The 18,739-nt window shown below is 40.5% G+C and overlaps 1 protein-coding gene across 1 annotated transcript; it reads left to right on the top strand.

The window, feature by feature from the left end:
* Positions 1–1,040: 1,040 nt before the first annotated feature.
* On the top strand, positions 1,041–17,998 carry vapb (VAMP (vesicle-associated membrane protein)-associated protein B and C). Its single transcript, XM_028406632.1, has 6 exons — positions 1,041–1,297; positions 9,148–9,300; positions 14,149–14,252; positions 14,989–15,069; positions 15,998–16,177; positions 17,648–17,998. Exons 1-6 carry the CDS (start codon positions 1,240–1,242, stop codon positions 17,801–17,803), a joined length of 732 nt encoding a protein of 243 aa, XP_028262433.1. The 5' UTR covers positions 1,041–1,239; the 3' UTR covers positions 17,804–17,998.
* Positions 17,999–18,739: the final 741 nt, after the last annotated feature.

Here is an 18,739-nt window from a genome sequence, read left to right as displayed (position 1 = left end):
CATATTGGCTCATTGATGACATGGACTGTAACCCGTCATTAACGCTGGCGTCATTTACACCTTCGCAGTGGTGGAAAGTAACTAAGTATTTGTACTTTGTTACTGTACTTAAGTAAATTTGTATGTATTTCTACTTTACTTAAGTAAAAATAATCGCACATACTTTCTACTTTTACTCCATTACATGTTGCAGCTGTTACCTGTACTTTCTACTCCACTACATTTCTACAGTGTTTGTAGTTACTTGCTACATGTGATGAACACAGTGCTGGACTGATGTGAGGTCAGACTCTGCATGGAGGTGGTGTCACGCTGCCAGCTGTGTTTCTATAATGAGCCTCAGTCATGATGCCGGTGCTCTGGCTCAGTTAGCTAACTAGTTAGCTGCTGTCTGCTAACACAGGTCCATCCATTAATGTCTGATTAACATGAATCATAACATGAATCTACAGCAGGAACACTGACACAGTAAAATGCTGAATGCCTGTTTGTTATCAGCAGCCTCTCTGTTCACTTGATGCCCACAGCCTGCCTCATGACCCACAGACCTGTCCATAGCTGCTTCTGGACTGAACATGTAACTACACATGGTCCATTTTCATTTAAGATGATTTCTTTGATTATTTTAACCTGTTCAGATCCTTTGCAATGGAAATCAATAATATATATTCAGTGTGTGAGTACTTTTACTTTTAATACTTTAAGTACATTTAAAAGTACTTAAGACTTTTACTTAAGTGGGATTGTTGATGTAGCACTTCTACTTTTACTTGAGTATATATTTTGCTGAGTATTTGTACTTTTACTTAAGTACCAAGCTTCAGTACTTCCTCCACCACTGGTACTTGCATCCCAAAGTAATTAAAAATATTTAACAAGAAATAATGCAGCCAAGAGAAATATAACAAATATACAGATCACCCCAGGGTCACCACCACCACCACCACCACCACCCACCCCCTCCTCATTCCTCCCTCCCTCCTCCTCCACCTCCGACAGGCGGCTATGCAGAGGCAGTGACGTCACCAGGCTGTCTCTCACTCCCTTCCTGCTGCATCACAACAGCCGTTAGTAGCTCGAGTAGCACTAGTGACCGGGGGGACGGGAATATATCCGCCGCCGAATTTATTGACAGAGTAACTCTACTGACGCTGCTGCACTTTAACAAACATCGTAACACGGGGGTGTAGCCGACAGGAACTGGTTGCAGTGCGATAACCCCGCTCCAGCTGTTGGGATATGGCCAGGCCGGAACAGGTTCTGCTCCTCGAGCCTCAGCACGAACTGAAATTCCGAGGTAAGAGGGGAGGGCCCGGTTGTGGACGGGAGGAGGTGGTGGAGGAGGTGGAGGTGGAGGGGGGCTGCCTCTGTCAGCACAGTTAGGAGGAGGATGTTAGACACGGGGTGGGGGGGGCAGGCAACTAAACCGGAGCGAGCCTGAGGGACACATTGTGATGATATTGTCTCGATATGAAAGAGGGACGGCTGCCCGGAGAGGACGGCAGGTCAACTGACAGCTCGGCCAGCTAGCTAGCTAGCTAGCCTGGATTAGCTTCCGACGGCTAAGCTAGCAAGGCCTTGCTACACATTTCTTCTGCAGCAGCTGCCTCTAAAACAGCTGCAAGACATGAAACATGTGTCCACGTTGAAATATTAATCATAACACGCTTAAATGCCTTCTGAATTCACACCCGTCCACTGCACATTAGCTCCAACATCCTTAGCAAGTCTTCCTAGCTAGCATTAGCTCGCTCTCTGATTGGCTGTTGTTGCTCTGCTGGCCAGCTCAGCTGTCATTTAAGAACTTGACAGCTCACACACTACTCGAGACATCCAGGCAACCTCTGCCGCTTGAAATGTTTCAGCTGTGGGTCATTAACGTGTTCACCACGTTCTTGGGCTTTACAGTCGTTAATAGACATATTACTGAAGCTGCGAGATGTCACGTTGATTTAGGCCCAAGTAATGTTACATAAACACATACACGGTACTGTTGGATCAGCTTTGCAACAGATTTCACAGATTGTACCACAGTTAAAGTATTGCAGACTTTACTTTATATTAAGGTCAGGTGTACCATCAGTCATATCATGAGGGATGTTTGTAGAGCAGATGTTACAAATACTGCTGTAAGTTTGGGTTGTGTTGCTCACAGAGCCTCAAAATCACCTGCAGCAGACGTAAATAAGACAACAAGGATATTTTGTTTAAAGTAATATCAACTGAGCATTTAATGTTCAAATGCACAGCTAAGACGTAGCCTCACTTGTTATTTATTATGATTACACTATAACAAATGACAAGTCAAGTCAAAATAATCAAAACAAAAGCCACCAGCTTGTTGTAGATATAGAAAGGCAAGCTCCATTGTTTACCTGATAAATAAGCAAGAAGAATGTGCAAAGAGAGGTCCTGATATTTGAGAATTTGAGACCTAAAGCCTAAGACTCCAAATCTGTCTCCTCAGCTGGCAAAATGGGAAAATGAATTCCTATAATCATTTATTTTTAAGTTTGACTGTAATCATTTGAACCATTGATAAGATCTGTATAAATACTTAATTTTATAATACTCAATGAATGCCATGAAAAGACCCAGAACTCAGAACAGCTGAAAACATTATTTAAACATAAGTAAATACTGCACAAGTTTGTCCTGTTTTCCAACCAGAAATTATATCATATTTATTTTCTGTAGTTTTTATGACCATTATGCCACCGTGACTGTGTATTAATGGCACTGACTCGAGATAAAATATGCTCGTTAACATAAAGCAACACAGCATACAGTGTAGTAGTGTAGCTTAGATCACCCACTGGCACGGGAATGTGCAAATTCACCAGCCACGCAACAGTAACTCAATATTTTGGGTTTTGAATTTAAAGGCATTTCACTAGAATGTGGCCGGCTGGCGTCTTGCTTTTCACAAGCAACACTCATTGATGGTTTGAAGTGGTAACTTGGCATCAAGCAGAAGCACTGTGTTTACCTGTAGTTAGAACAAGTCAGTTTTTGCATGTTTCAGGTGCTTTGTCGTGTGACTTCCTGCTAGTAATGAGTAATGAGAGTATTACATAGACAGGAGTGTGAATTTTGTGAATTTATGCTGTTATATAATAGCTCATTTTGCATTCATCTTTAATAATCTATGCATAAAGCTTGAATTTGTTGCTTATTACTTTAGATAAAATGTCCAATCAGATCTGGTGATCCTTTATTGGTAACTAGGTAGAATAAGCTGTCTGTCTTTGTGTAACAGACCTCACCACAAATCACATGCCTAAACTCAGGCCCCATGTAATATGTAGGCACGCAGTGTGAAACCTCAAGAGTAGGTCTGTTAGTAACAGCTTGGCCTCAGGCCTCTGTGAAGCAAATACTGGGCACTGGACTTTTTCATTTTTCTATAAATTTTTTTTAAATCTTTGTCAGGGGTAAAATTAACATATTACTCCTTTTTTTCTATTTTTAAGTCCAGCTTTGTATGACGACAGCTTCAAATATCAGCTTCTCATAATAGTTTTTTGCGGCCATTTGTGGTTTTACGTGAGTTGGATGCTATCCTGAGAAACTTTCAGGAAGTAGTATATCAGGTGTACAGTAGTCAGTGGCGTGAGTCCCTTTCATTAAAAGCCTTTAGATGTGAAGCCAAGCTTGTGAGGGTCTGAATTTCCTCTCTGTCTTTGCTCACCAGGGAAGGGAAGTGTCAGTTGCTCTGAATGTTTGCGGAGCTGAAACTTTATCTAGAATCTGGTGTATGTGCTAATTCTGAAATCGCTCCATGTTTTTCATGCAGAGTGTGTGCACTACTCTAAGCTTAAAACCTTATCCTCACTATAATAGCGCCTGTACTGAGGTAATTTCATTAGAAAGCCACACCTGATAAGAAGATGCTGATCTGTGTGGTTTGGATTTGTAGATGAAGCTAAAATACTATTTGGATAACTTGATTCTAGATAACAAATATTTACTTATACTTTAAGACTTTATTTGCCAGATCATCGAAACCCAACTTACTCTTATGTTGGCTGCTATAATGTTTATTAGGGCTGCACCAAACGAGTATGTTGATACTCGGCGATTATTTTTGCGATTACTCGAGTACTTTGCCATTACTCACGCGTAAATGTCATAGTTTTCCATAGATACGGCTGCATCTAGCAGCAGGTGGATACCTGCTTTGGACCGCTGCGCCAAAACCGTGTGTGTGTGTAAACGGCTCACCAGTGTCTCGAACCCGGGACCTCTTGCGCCCAAAACACTGATAATCCCTGATGACGTCACTAAACGAGTCATCGAGTACTAAATTAGTTGTCCATGCATTTTGCCCTTGAATATTACTCGAGTACTCGAGTAATCATTGCAGCCCTAATGTTTATATATGTATATTTTTATATGTATATAAAATGATGGTGTTCAGGTTCTTTATATACAGAATAATTTATGGATACACATTTCTTTTTACAGTATGTTATTTAATGATGCTGTGAAGATCTGTTAGTAGGATTCTGAAGTGTGTGAGGAAGTCAGACATTTGTTCGTCATTAACTTTGAATTACCTTAGTTCTCAGGAAAAACACAGGAGTGACTAAAGTTTGCCAGATAGCCATCTTAGCACAGTTGCTGGCTCAAGCTGTCAATAAAGAAACTGTTGCCAGAAATTACAATAGACCATGTAAGTTGGAGGAATTATCAGTGAGGCTGCACACTCATTAATATGTATATTGTGACGATTACATCAAAGAAGACTCGTTAGACTCTGGGCTTTCACCAGGGTCAATGAATTAGCCAGATTACATCTATGTGGTTTTGTACTTTTCTTACTGTATTCGTGCAGTAGATTGTCTGTTAATGCTATTAGCAGCAAAGTGAAAAGAAAACCTTACATCGGTCTGGAAATTCATTCATTTTTGCATGAATTAAAGTGTTAGGTGTTGCTAGCTCTTGTGGCAAGTATTGAATGTGAGGGCAATAACTTTATGAGTATTGGGTGCCTCATCTGGACCCAGAATTCCTGCACACTGCTTATATATTATGGAGAAATTCAAATAGGCCTGATGCTGCTGAGCTCATTGATATCCATCTCCCAGGCTGGAGAAAACAACCAAGCCAGTCAGTTCAGTTCAATTCAGTTTTATTTATACAGGGCATTTTGCAATCAGAATTGTCTTGAGGTGCTTTACAGAAACCCGGAGCCTGAACCCCCTTAAGAGCAACAGTGTCAGGAAAAACTCCCTTTAAGAGGAAGAAACCTTAAATAAGGAGAACCTTCCTGCTGACAGTCGGTCAGGTAGAGGAGGAGAAGAAGATGGAGACAGGACAGAGAGGAGAAGAGGGAGACAGGACGGAGAGAGGAGAAGAAGAGGGAGACAGGGCAGAGAGGATGAAGGACAGAGAAACATGCAGCAAGCATCACACAAAGAGAACAAACATGGCAGGTTGTTGATGTTGTCAAGCAACCTGAAACTATTGTGTTTATGTTATAGTGGATGTTTATATCATGAGTTAATAAATAATAATAATTAAAACAAAGATGAACAACAGAGACTGCTGCAGGCAATAAGCAGATCAGGGGGCAGACTGCAGGTCAGCATGCAGGTCTGGAGGCAGAGAGACCTGCAGAATGCCACTTCTCTTCCATCCTTCGTGTTGTCTGCTTGATTGATTTCAGTTGTACCACAGACCTAGACTCTGAAGACTGTCAGAGTGGACGTCCATATGAATGTTAAAGTCACCCGTTATAATGAGCTATAACTCAGACAGGAACTCTGAATAAGCAGCGGCAGGTGGGCGATACACTACAAGTACAACTGGCTTTTCTGACTTCCAGGTTTATTGAGACAGGCTGAGAGTGAGACTCTCAAAGGAACTGTGAGTAGATTTAGGTTTAGGATTGATCTGAAGACTGGACTGGTAGATTGCTGCCACTCCTCCTCCTCGGCCTGTGCCTCGAGGAACATGATAGTTAATATAACTAGACGGAGATGAATCATTTAAACTAAAATATTCTTTATTCTGTAACCAAGTCTCAGTGAGACTGATGATCAATGATTAAATCATTAACTAAGAGGGATTTAGAGTGGATGGATCGTATATTTAACAATCCACATCTTATTGTTTTATTTTCTGGTTCTGAAGAAAATCACTAAGATCAAAATAGGGATGTTATGACAGGACAAATAATTTAGAAAATATTTATTGAAAACGTCCTCCCTGACTGGATTATTTGATTAATTAATGTATAAATTCAGCAAGTAGAGAGACCAGAAAGAAGCATACTATCCTCCTGCATTCTTCAAGAGAGACTATGGCCGAGCTGCTCTCTACCGAACGTGTTTAACTAGAGGACTAATAAAAACCTTAATATAATAATAAATAATTAATGACAACATGTGAGCAATCGTTTTACTGGTATAGATGTAAGACTGACAAGATTGAGGGAACAGAGAGCAATCGCTTAGTGAAGATTTTGATAAATAATTCACATAACCTTTGCTCACCTTTAGATTTAGCACTGTGTTATTTTTTTGCGGTGTTTTGTTGTAATGGTTTTCTGCATTATTGGCAAATTGCACAGCTTAATGCAGCCGGGCCTCGCTGCCTGCATCTGCAATGATGGCTGTAATTACACTCAACAAAAATATAAACGCAACACTTTTGTTTTTGCTCCCATGTTTCATGAGATGGACTTGAAGATCTAAACTTCATTCCAGATACACAATATTACCATTCCTCTCAAACATTGTTCACAAATCTGTCTAAATGTGTGATAGTGAGCACTTCTGCTTTGCTGAGATAATCCATCCCACCTCACAGGTGTGCCACATCAAGATGCTGATCTGACATCATGATTAGTGCACAGGTGTACCTTAAACTGCCCACAATAAAAGGCCACCCTGAAATGTGAGGTGGGATGGATTATCTCAGCAAAGCAGAAGTGCTCACTATCACACATTTAGACAGATTTGTGAACAATGTTTGAGAGGAATGGTAATATTGTGTATCTGGAATGAAGTTTAGATCTTCAAGTCCATCTCATGAAACATGGGAGCAAAAACAAAAGTGTTGCGTTTATATTTTTGTTAAGTGTAGTTGTAGCCGAACTGCTTTAAAAAAACTGTTTGCTGCAGCTGAGTGCAGCAGTAAAATCCTGTGATTTATAGATTTCTACATGCAGTTTACTTTTAGAATTGATATTACAGTTGTTTTTCTTAATCAGGAGGATAGTGTAGACATCAGTCCAGAGAGTAATGTTATAAGAAAAAAGAAAAACAGATGTCTTCAGCTGTAACCTTGACATATTTACAGTTGTCTGGTTCTCACCAGTGTGTGTTACTGAGCTGTAATATTTTGGATTTAATATGAAATACAGACTTGGCTTATTTATGTTAACAACAACTTGCAGTCAAACGCATTAGAAAGTTGAATTGGCAGGAGGACCCTGTTTATCCAAACGTCAAGTCAAATAAAGAGGCAGCAGGTCCAAATCGGGGGAGTAGATTATATATTATATATATATATATATATATATATATATATATATATATATATATATATATATATATATATTCCTTACAGTAATAAGTCACATCCAGTTAGAGCACATTTAAACGTGTTAGCAAACATGTCACGTATTTTTGCTCGGCATTACCTGCTGCTATTCAGTTAGCCAAAAAAGTTTGAATTGACTTGTCTCTGCTTTGTATGTACAACATGCATCACATCTTCACAGTCAAATGTAGCTCCCACTCCTCCTCTTTTCTTTTTTTATTTAAATTATACCTAAAGGTTTGTTTCTACTCTGCAGTAAATAGCAGTGATGAGATTCAGTTTCTTTTTTTTCTAAATAAATGCACTGCAACAAGCTGCCTAATGGACTGTTTGATCATTCTAATATTTAGTTGTGTTAGCATTGGCGATCATTATAGCTAAATAATATCTACAGGCATGTTGTAGTAGGAGCACTGGTTATGTAAACTCAGGCCCCGTTCACACTGGGGAAATCAAGCCGGCTAGAGCGGGATTCGGGCCGTATCTGGATATATATATTTTTTCTGAGTCTGAAAAACGCGAATCCAGATTGATTTCAATCCACCTCTCAAAGGTGGATCTAGCCGGATTGGCTCAGGTCTGAACGGAAATGCAGCTAGCAAATCCGGCTAGCGACTAGTTTATTTTAGACAGGGCTACAAAGGAATACAAAGGCTTTTTGAACCAAAAAAAAAAACAAAGAACGAGCGACTTGGGACAAAAACAAACATGACGCATGCACACACAGTCCTACCGCGGCCTGAACGGACTCTGTATATTACAAGGCGCCACCTAGAGGTTTGAAGGACAACAAACAAGCCGGGTTAAGCTGGATTGAGCGCAGACACGCGTGTGTGATAGCCAGATTTGAAAATTGGTCTGAACATAGGCTATCTGGATTCAATCCTACTCTAGCTGGATTTACTTTCTCCAGTGTGAACGGGGCCTTAGAAATTAGACACAGCTTTGTCAACAGCATACATCACCATGCTTACTGATGGACTAATATGTGATCAGGTGTTGGCTTTGAAATTGGTAAAACCTAATTAGGCCAGGATGGTCCTTGTATGCAGTCGCATGTCATCACAGCCGGTTTTTCCATCACAGTAGGATCGCGGCTTTATTTTCAGCTGGTCACATTATATGACAAATGTGCATTTTGATTTATCTTGACCGTTTGACTTGTTTACTTTGATGAATATATCATTTTTATCCCTACATTCGCATTATGAGTGTATTTGAGTTTGTTCAGCAGTAACAGTTTTGCTCTCCATCAGTCTCGGCTCATGTGTTTTTTCCAACCATCTGGCATTCAAGCGATCCAAGTGAAGAATGGTATTTAGAAATAGATGTGTGTGGTACATGAGATCATAGCTTAATGTAGTGTCTTTGGCTATCGTCAGAATTTAATGTGATTTCAGAAGTTTAGTTCAACTGTTCCTTTCCTCCACAGCATTATGATGATACTTTTTGTGTTATAACATCAGTTGAAATGAAAATTATTCATCGTACTGGACATTGTATAATAAATAAAATGTGCATATTTTGCCAAAGAGAAAATATTTTTCGGAGCTGTCCAAAGACAGGCTTGAATTATTTTGTATATCTTTCTTGCAGGTCCATTCTCAGACGTGGTTACCACAAATCTTAAGCTCTCCAACCCTACAGACAGGAATGTGTGTTTCAAGGTTAAGACAACGGCACCTCGTCGGTACTGTGTGCGACCAAACAGTGGAATCATCGATGCAGGCACCTCAATCAATGTTTCAGGTAAGGACTGTGTTGGGACCATTATAACGTTGCCAATAAGTCACTTGTTTACTTACATACAGCTGTTAACATGCTGCTCCTGCTACAAACAGACAGGTTAAATTTATCTTCTAGGACTTTCATTGCGAACACTTTCCTCACAGGCCTTTTTCTCCAGTTGTGCAGTTTGAGGGAGACAGGTACAGGGTAATGTTTCCACACTGTGCCACCTGCCATTTACAGGCACAGACTCATTTTACAACCTCCCCTATCTGGTGTCAGCAAGAGCAACCTGTCCCTGGTAACTGTGGTCAGCAATGGGCGACAAACCAGCTTAGTTTCAGCTCATTTTTCATCCTCATTCCACTGAGGTTACATTTCTAAAAATGTTGTCTGTGTGACAAACGTATATGTGTGTGGTCTGTGCACTCTCTGTCCTGTCTGTTGTCATTAAGTACTCGAGTTTACTCGTCCACATCTTGAGTTTGTGTCAGAGAATGTTCAGAAACCTTTGTTACCTTTACCAAGATTTGTCCTAAACCAGAATAAAATGTTTCCACGTACAACATACAACCAGGAAACGTCAATAATCCAGTCATCCCTAGGATAATACTGTGCATGTAAAGAGGCTTATTTTATTACCAAAGAAAGCAACATACTTTTAAAGGGGTAACAATGAGGAGTAGTATAACTCTTGACTGTATTCTGTGGCGTTTTTGAACTCGTATCAGTATGTTGAAGTATGTTTTTTGTGGGGAGAAGTCAGCATACACAATAAGGTGGTAATAATGTACCAGGTGCCAGCAAAAGTAATGTGGCAGTACCAAAACACAAACTACTGTTCGTTTAGTGTACGTATTTTTATAGGATTATAGGAAGTATGTTGGACTCCTGGTTCTTTTTCTGTGTGTATCTTTGTACACTGTAGAAATAAACAGCTTCTCAGTTGTCCAACCAACATCCCCAATAAACATGTTAAGGTGCAAAAACATTATGGACTTGGGCAGAGGTATTGTTTCTAAGTAGATTGCACCCAACATATTGTTGCAATCCAGTTAGTCTCATATTTCTGGCCTGTAATTTCTGATCTCAGACATGTACTGGCATCTGGATGAGAGCGAGCCGTCTGCCACTGGATACCTACAAACCCATGATGTGTCATTTGCTAGCTTAGCAGAGGATCCACACAGTGCTTTTGAAGCTCAGCTCTGCTGTAACTGTATATGTTGAACATAGCCACGACCACAGGAATGTTGCTGAGCTTCGTTGGTGTTGTGTAGCGGCATTCAGTGGAAAAATATGTGGCATGAATGTTTCAAAAATCCTCGTGTCCACAAATATTGAGCTTTCTGTGGGAATATGTCAGAAGTCTGTGTGACTTGCTTCGGACACGTTAACCTATCAGAGAGTGCAGAAATACCATCCCATAATAATCTGAATTAGCTTTATTAGCTCGTGTGCCTATGTTGCTATGTTAACTCACATTTGAAGAACTCCTTTTACCTGTGACGAACCACAGCCTCGTAAGGGATTTAAATGCTATTTAAGTATTGAGATGTTTATTCTATATTTCAATTTTCATCTTTGATTTCTATTTGTCTGTAACAAAAAATTATTTTCCCTCGGGGATAAATAAAGGAATTCAGATTCTGATACTTCCTGGTGAGATTTCACTCCCTCCTGACTTGTATCTCTGTTTAACTTCACTCTGTCCCCAACTCCCACACTGTATTGTCTCAGTAGGTTTGCTGATATTTTACTGTTTTTATGTGCTGGGTATTACTGAACCAAGTTTTCAGGAAGTACCCTATTACATGTCACTGTGACAGATTCAAGATTCAAGAAGTTTATTGTCAAATCCACAGCACTTTACAGTTACACTGAGGAATGAAATTCTTACTTTGCCACACATGACTTTGTACACAACTAAACTAAGATAAAAGAAAATAGACTTATTTTAGGCATAAGAATAAATTAAAACAAGAATAGGCAAAAAAATACAAATAAAATAAGCAAAATGTGCTAATGTACCTCTATGTACAGAGGGTAAAGTGCTATCAGTGTTTAAGGTGCATTGTTTATGCATTATTGTCAGAGGTAGGACCTTTAGAATGTGCAAAAACAAATGTGTGCAATTTTGCATTGTGGCAGTGATGTTACATGAATGTTCAGTCAGTGGTTCAGCAGCCTGATGGCCTGGGGATAGAAACAGTTTTTTAGTCTGGTTGTCCGTGCTTTCACGCTCCTGAAGCGCCTGCCTGGCAGCAGGAGTTACTGTTGTAGTGTACAGGTTCTGCAACGAGCCGTACTGTATCATGTGTCATATCGTCTTGTTTCATGTTACAGTGATGATGGTGTTGAACTCACCTTGTGTCTTGTTTATGATTTCTTGATAAGTGCAGTGCTGTCAGCATCTGTTTCTCTGTATGTCAACCACAGCTTTTATTGTTGTTTTAAGCTGCAGAGAATGCATGTAAAATGGGTCAGGGATCTTTTAAGTTTTATATGTTTATGAAACTTGTTGCCATAATTTTTATTAAGTTAGGTTATTATTTATTATTTGCTTTTATTGGGAACATGTCAAATCATGACTCCACAGTTTGGCCTGAATTTAGCTATAAGGCTGAATTGATTTGACAATTGACTGGATTAAACAATGCATCACTTTGAAATCTAGGAGCCCTCTGTGAGCGCTTCAAAGGAAAGTAGTTACTGGTACTTATGTTTTGAGCATCTTTTCTCATGGGACACAATTCATTAGTGACAGGAAAGGAAAGTTTTCTTACCACCTTCCCTCACCCCTTTAATGGTTTCATTTATCATCAAGCAAGCGGCCGATTACCATAGCACTTGACCGTGTTGACTACAATTAGCCCCTGTGAGTTTTATAAATGGTCGAACAGCGTGGAGCAAGAATACAAATCATGCCATTAGCAGAAGCAGCTCCTTGTAAAGGTATATATGCAAAGGCCGTAGATCAAAGATGATTTAAATTACATTTTCCACTCTGGTGGTTGTGTTTTCCATCTCAAGCTTTGGCTCTGGAGCTTTTAATGTTATTCAGTGTTGCTCACAAAACCTACATGCTTTCCTGCCTTTATTCTCGCATACTGTCCCCTCGGACCCAAGGTGGATGGCTGTGCAAATTGGGTCTGACTGAAACAGGACGTTCTCAATCTGTCCGTGCCATCTGTTTCTGATTTGCCGTATTGGACTACACTGATTGCTGTAATGGTGCACTACATCTCTGAGATTTTCCACTCTAGGGAGAATTGGCATGTGCCATATATGTTAAACCATCCTGATAGCTCTACTGGCTTTGAAATTAGCTCGATTGTTTCCAGCAAAAGGCAAAAAAAAAAAAAAAAAAAAAATCATGCAGGCGTCGGACACGTAGTTGGTACTGGTTTCAAAATACAGCGTCGTAATTTAAGAGCTGTAATAAAAAGAGGAAAAGATCACTCATCGATAGTTATTTTCACATATGCTGACATAGGAAAGTCATCACTATAAGTCATAGTTACAACTCTCAGTCACTGGAATGACATCAAATAGCACACCGCTGACTGGATGGACTAGTGATGGGTTGAAGTAATATTCCAATCCCACACCTGCTTTTTGTTAGAGCAATATGTAATGTTAAGAAAGGGGAAAAAATCAGACTTAGAAGCTGTTAAAAAGATTACCCCCCTGGGGTATTTGTAGATCCGTCAGTGTTTGGCCGTCATGGTAACATGAACATAGAAATAAATCATCTCCACCAATTTTTTTCCGAAGCAGAAAGAGCACGCTGAGAGCCTTGAAGACATGAAGTCCAGAGTTTACAGTCTGACAAATACATGGGTATTTGATACTCGCTAATTCCTCTTTAATCCGAGGGGTGAACACACAAGTTGAGAAAGGAAAAGCCATAGAAACCTGCTGACACGGAAGAAATAAGGGTCTAATCGCTGGTATTTCTGAAGCGTATTTGCGACTGCGTTGAGCTTTATGCACAAATCTTGCTGTTTTCCTATACGTCTGCTGCAGTTTCTTGTACTAACAAGACGTTTGGTTTGATGTGTTTTCAGCATCACCTGCGAGTTTGATGTGATGGTGAGGTCTTTGAAAATTGGGAAATAAAATAACTCATAGCTAGTCATCACTTTGGAACTGTGCATCCACATGATTCCGATTAATCTCAAGGGACATGAAGTCAGTGTCAACTGTAGGATACCTGACCTCATGAGGTAACCTTTTTACCCTGTGACCTCTTTAAATGAAGACACGTTTTACTTCCAATTCCTAATTATAGGTCATCTCTGTAGCATTTGACTCTAAAGGGCCATCTGTGTTCTCAAAGAGCGGATGTTTTGATAGATGCCTGATGGAAAATTATTCCAAATATTTCTCAATTCTTGTCATTTTTTTTTTAAATTCCAAATTTCAGTCATGCTCCAGCATATATAGGAATCAAACCACATAAGTTCAGACTGACTGAGTGAAATATTTAAGTCAGTAGCCCTTAAGTTTTCACAGGCAGCTGGATAACAATGATTCTGAATTGCCGTCAACAACAGAGAAAGATTTTCCCCTGAAACATTTGAACAAAAAAAAAACGGAGAAAGCTTTTTGAGGAAAAAAAAGAATCAATATTTATAGGACAACAATATTTTCCTTCTTTCCTGTCCCATTAACGTTCGTCCCAGATTGATGGCCTGAGCCCTTGGAGTGCCTCAGAACCAGTCACAAGTCATTTTAACAGTCCTGCAGAGTCTTGCTGCAGTTTTACAACACTCTTGAAAAATATATTCTGAAATAATTACCGTAGGTGAGAAGGATAAATATTTTTCTTCCCGTACTGACAATAAATGTCCTTTTGTATTTCAGTTATGCTGCAGCCTTTTGACTATGACCCCAATGAGAAGAGCAAACACAAGTTTATGGTTCAGTCCATGCTAGCACCTCCTGACATGACTGACATGGAGGGAGTGGTAAGTGTGTCTCGTCTTTCATTATTTTCAGTGTGTGTGTGTGGCTTTAAAGTAACCCAGCTTTGAACACAGTTGCAAACGTCTGCAGGCAGAAACTGTGATTTACAGTTTTCTTAATAGGACAGGAAATGCATGCATTGAATTTCACTGTGAGGAAAGAAGCATTCTCTCTGCATCTGCCCGCTATGTTGCACAGTGCTGACACACAGCAATAAAAACACTCAGCAGTGTGTGTGGTCCTAGAGGCATCTTTGCAATGACTGGCCGACATACATACAGTAAATCATTTTTAATGTGCCAACAAGCATCTTGAGAATTCGGTGTGATATAGTGACACAATCTGAAGACACACAACCTGAGCAACAAAGAAACACTGTGCTGAGGCAGAGCCTGAACTCCACTGGGTTATTGTGCAAGTCTGAGACCGTAGCAGAGGTCAGACTTGAAAGCAGACTTTTGAGGTGGGGTTGTAAGAGAAGCACAACAAAGAGGAGAGGAAAAACTCCTGGTGCTGTGTTTCTGTCTATTGTTGTTGTCTCCACACAACCTGTGGAGTCAGGAAACAATGAATAAAAATACTCCAGTGTCATGAATTTAAATGTAAACGTCAAACAGCGGATGTCTGTGAAGTGCAATCCATTACTTTTATTTTGTTATATTTCAAACTGTTTGTTGTCATTTTGGATGTTTTACACAATATTGCAATAAAAAAAGTCATATTTTTCTGTCTCTCCAGTGGAAGGAGGCTAAACCAGAGGAGCTCATGGACTCAAAGCTGAGATGTGTTTTTGAGATGCCAGTAGAGAATGAAAAAACGGTAAGCATATATATATATTACACTCTGTTTTCTTCGCCAGTACTGATATCAAAGACAATTATACGTCTCATTGCTTCTTTCCATTATTCTCAGTAAATGGAATTAGCGGGGTGCCACGATGTATTTTTAATTATCAGTATGTTCTTCATCAAGCTGCAGTTTCTTTGCCAAAGACAACAGAATAAGTTATATTATTTACTTTTTTTTTCTACAGTACAATATTTTCTGCTTGTTACTATGTATTCAAACAAGAAGCTGCATTATTATTTATGAGGTGTTGACAGGTGTTATTGTTTTCCACCGCTTTACTACTGCCTTCTCTTTTCTGTATGTTTTTTTTTATTATTTCAGTCATCTCTCCGTCGTATTTCTCCGTCTTGTCCTACTTTCCTACCCTCTCCACGCCTCTCTTTCTGCCTCAGGCACAATTAGAGGCATCAACAGCCCTTCAGAGAGCCACTTTGTTCATTCCCAAGCAGTTTGTTATTGTTGTGATTCCTCTCACACCTCCGATACCTCTCAGCGGTAGAGACATTAGTCTGTCAGGGTATGAGCCAAGTCTGCTGGCTTCAAGAACACCGGGGGGTGGGGGATAGGACCCATGGTTGTTGTTTTTAATTCATTATGAGCTGTGCGATACGTACACATGGCTCCCAGTCGGCACTGTGCACCTCGGAGTCTGTTAGACGGAGATAATGCTGATAGAAACCAGCCTGATCCACTTACGAAAGGCACTCCTGGGTGAACTGGAGAGTTTCTGTGTTTCCACGCTGCTGTGTGTGTGTGTGCAGGTCCCCAAATGTAAACACAGAGCTGTACACATGTGCCAGCCAAGTCATTGCTCAGAATTGCCATGGAAACATTTTAGCATCAACAGTCAACTTATTGCATTATAATTTTTTTTTCTCTCTCTGTAACCCACTTACAGCACGACATGGAGTCCAATAAAATGATGTCGTCCAGCTTGCTGAAGTCAGAGTCCTCCTCGCTGCCTGTGAAGTCCATGAGTTCCACCCTCGATGATGGGGAGGTAAAGAAGATCATGGAGGAGTGTAAGAGGCTGCAGATGGAGGCTCAGAGGCTACGGGAAGAAAATAAACAAATCAGAGTGAGTAAGATGAACGCATCATTTTTGGCTCTATTTCCAACACAGAGGTATTTATTGTAATCCCGGGCTCACAGATAAGAAGTGCTGCACAGGGTTTCCCCAGAGAACCCTGTTAGCAGAGGCAGTATGTGAAAGTCACACAAACCCAACACACTTCATCCTGTTTTCAAGGTGAAATGAGGGTTTAAACCATTTTCTCACTCGTGAATTATGCAGCCGGTGCTGATGAGTGCCACTGCTTGTCTAAAGCATTACTTTATTATCCAAACAACATGATTTTCACTGTAGCTCAGCACGTCCAATAATCACAGGCTTGGTGGTTTGATCCACAGCTCCACACGTCAAAGTGTCCTCAGGCAAAATAGGCTGTATTATATTCCAGGTTTTTCGCCTTTCCAAACAACAACTCTTCCTCCTGTGACCTGCTTTACGCTTAGGCTCAGGAAATCACATCAGAGCGAGCTGAAACATTCTAATACTGAACACACTGACTGTGTCCACCCACTGGGGCAGATTCTAGTGACAGTGAGAGAGGACCACAACCTAACAGCTGAGTCAGTCCTCTACCAAACACACTTAACAACCAGTTGCTGTAAAATCCTGCCAGAGGACAACCTGCTCAGGGTGGTTGTGGTTTTTAGTGTTCTGTAGTGCCTTCGGTTGGCTCAGAGCTGCAACAACATGCTCTGCCTGGCCTGTCCGCTTCTTTGATTAAAGGTACAATTAGTCCTGCATTGAACAGGGCCTGTAAAAGGAGCTTTTGAGAAACACCAACAAGTTGTCCTTGTCCTGATAAAACATGTGATTTTTGTTTGTACGGAATGATGTTTACAATCAAGATAAGCTAATTAAGTAGAAGTGTTGAGTGTCCTCCACCCTTTCAATTAAAAATACAGCCTTAAGGACAGCTGCTCATATCTATAATCAGTGGCAGACCTCAACTTCGAAGGCAATTTTGCAAATCAATAAGAATACCATCAATCACAACAATCAATGAAGCAAGGTTTAAAATTGGATTTTGTAAAGGTTTTGTTGGAAGTGAGTCACGCACGCCACAGACGGCCAAGAAAGAAACACCACCACCACCTCCTCCTCCTTCCCTTTAAGTTCTTGCCAGAGGCAGAACGACTGTTGGCTGCTCCTGCGGCCGAGATTAAACTAACAGAGAGCCCCCCCCCACCCGCTGCTGGGAAATGAAGTGTGTTAAAGCCTGGCGCCTTTGGCGTTCCTCTGGGGATTGGGTCAGATGAAGATTTAAGCAGATCCTATTTCTTTGAGTTAATAAATAAATACTGTCTCATCTTATTGACTGATTGACAAACTGACCGTCTCTCAACCCCTTGTCGTATTCATTTTTTGTTTCCACATGTTCCCTTTTTTTTTTATAACCCCCCCGCCACCGCCTCCCCTCACTCTCTTCGCAAACCCTTACTGTCATCGTTCCTCATTCTTTTCCCTTGCCCTGCTTAGGAGGATGATGGTCTGCGGATGAGGAAGAGTAACGTCATGTCATCTCAGCACACCTCGGTCAGCATGAAGAAAGATGAAGGCTTGAGCGCCCGCACGGTGGCCCTCATCGTGCTCTTCTTCGTGGTGGGCATCATTGTGGGCAAGTTGGTCTTGTAGAGCGCGGCTCGGTCGGCCGCAGCATGCTTTCGGGGGATGAAAAACAAACACGGGATCTGGGATTTTGGATCAGAAATGCCATATCTGCTGGGTGGGTGGGGGTGGTACTAGTGTTGATTCAGTCTCATTTATGTAAAAAAAAAAAAAATCAAAAGGTGATGTACGAGAGAAAAAAAGAAAAAAATGACTCCTCATCTTATGAACAAATCTACTGTTACAGGTCTTGCCTACGTAATCATCACATAATCATTCTGGCCCTCTTCCCAAAGTATACAGATGACTGGTTCTGTGGGGCAGGGCGGGCGGGGGGTGATGGAAACACGATTGAACGCTAGTGATTCAGACCAGTGGATTTTCTAACACCGGCGAGGTAGTGTTGGTGCGACTGAGTCCGTTTGCAATTGCGTGAATGTCATTTTAGTGTTATTGTTTCTTTTTTCTAAATGCCAGAGGCCAGAGCCAGTGTATATGAATATCACCCCCACTGCACCGTACATATATATCCAGGTGTTCCTTCCAGCGAACCCCCTTTAAGGAAAGGAATCGCCAGAGAGCTGATTCACAGGGCTATCACACTGTCTCCTCCAATCAGAGGCTTTGTAAAAATCAGTTCATCTTTGATTGTAGAACAAACTTGATCAGTTTATGAAACACTATACCGTAGGTGTTTTCTTTCCTTGTACCCCCCCCCTTCTTTTTTTATTTCACTCTACCTTACTCCCATCACCTGTCACCACTTGCTGCTCACCACATCCCTGGTTGTCAGAGGGGGATGTTTGATTGCATGCGTTCACGCACATGAGTGTTGCATCTAATTTAATTAGATATATATATATGTATATATATATATATATACATATATATATACATATATATATATATATATATATATATATATATATGTATATATGTATATATATATGTATATATATATAT

This window comes from Parambassis ranga, chromosome 5, assembly GCF_900634625.1.
Source record: "Parambassis ranga chromosome 5, fParRan2.1, whole genome shotgun sequence".
Lineage (NCBI taxonomy): Eukaryota > Metazoa > Chordata > Actinopteri > Ambassidae > Parambassis > Parambassis ranga.
The sequence above is the reverse complement of the archived record's forward strand: the minus strand, read 5'-3'. Positions and strand labels throughout refer to the sequence as shown.

Bases quoted from the DNA above. Each gene is read 5' to 3' on its own strand.
- vapb (XM_028406632.1), top strand. From the start codon at position 1,240: ATGGCCAGGCCGGAACAGGTTCTGCTCCTCGAGCCTCAGCACGAACTG. The intron at 1,298-9,147 runs GTAAGAGGGGAG...TCTTTCTTGCAG, and splicing joins GCACGAACTGAAATTCCGAG to GTCCATTCTCAGACGTGGTT. The intron at 14,253-14,988 runs GTAAGTGTGTCT...CTGTCTCTCCAG, and splicing joins TGACTGACATGGAGGGAGTG to TGGAAGGAGGCTAAACCAGA.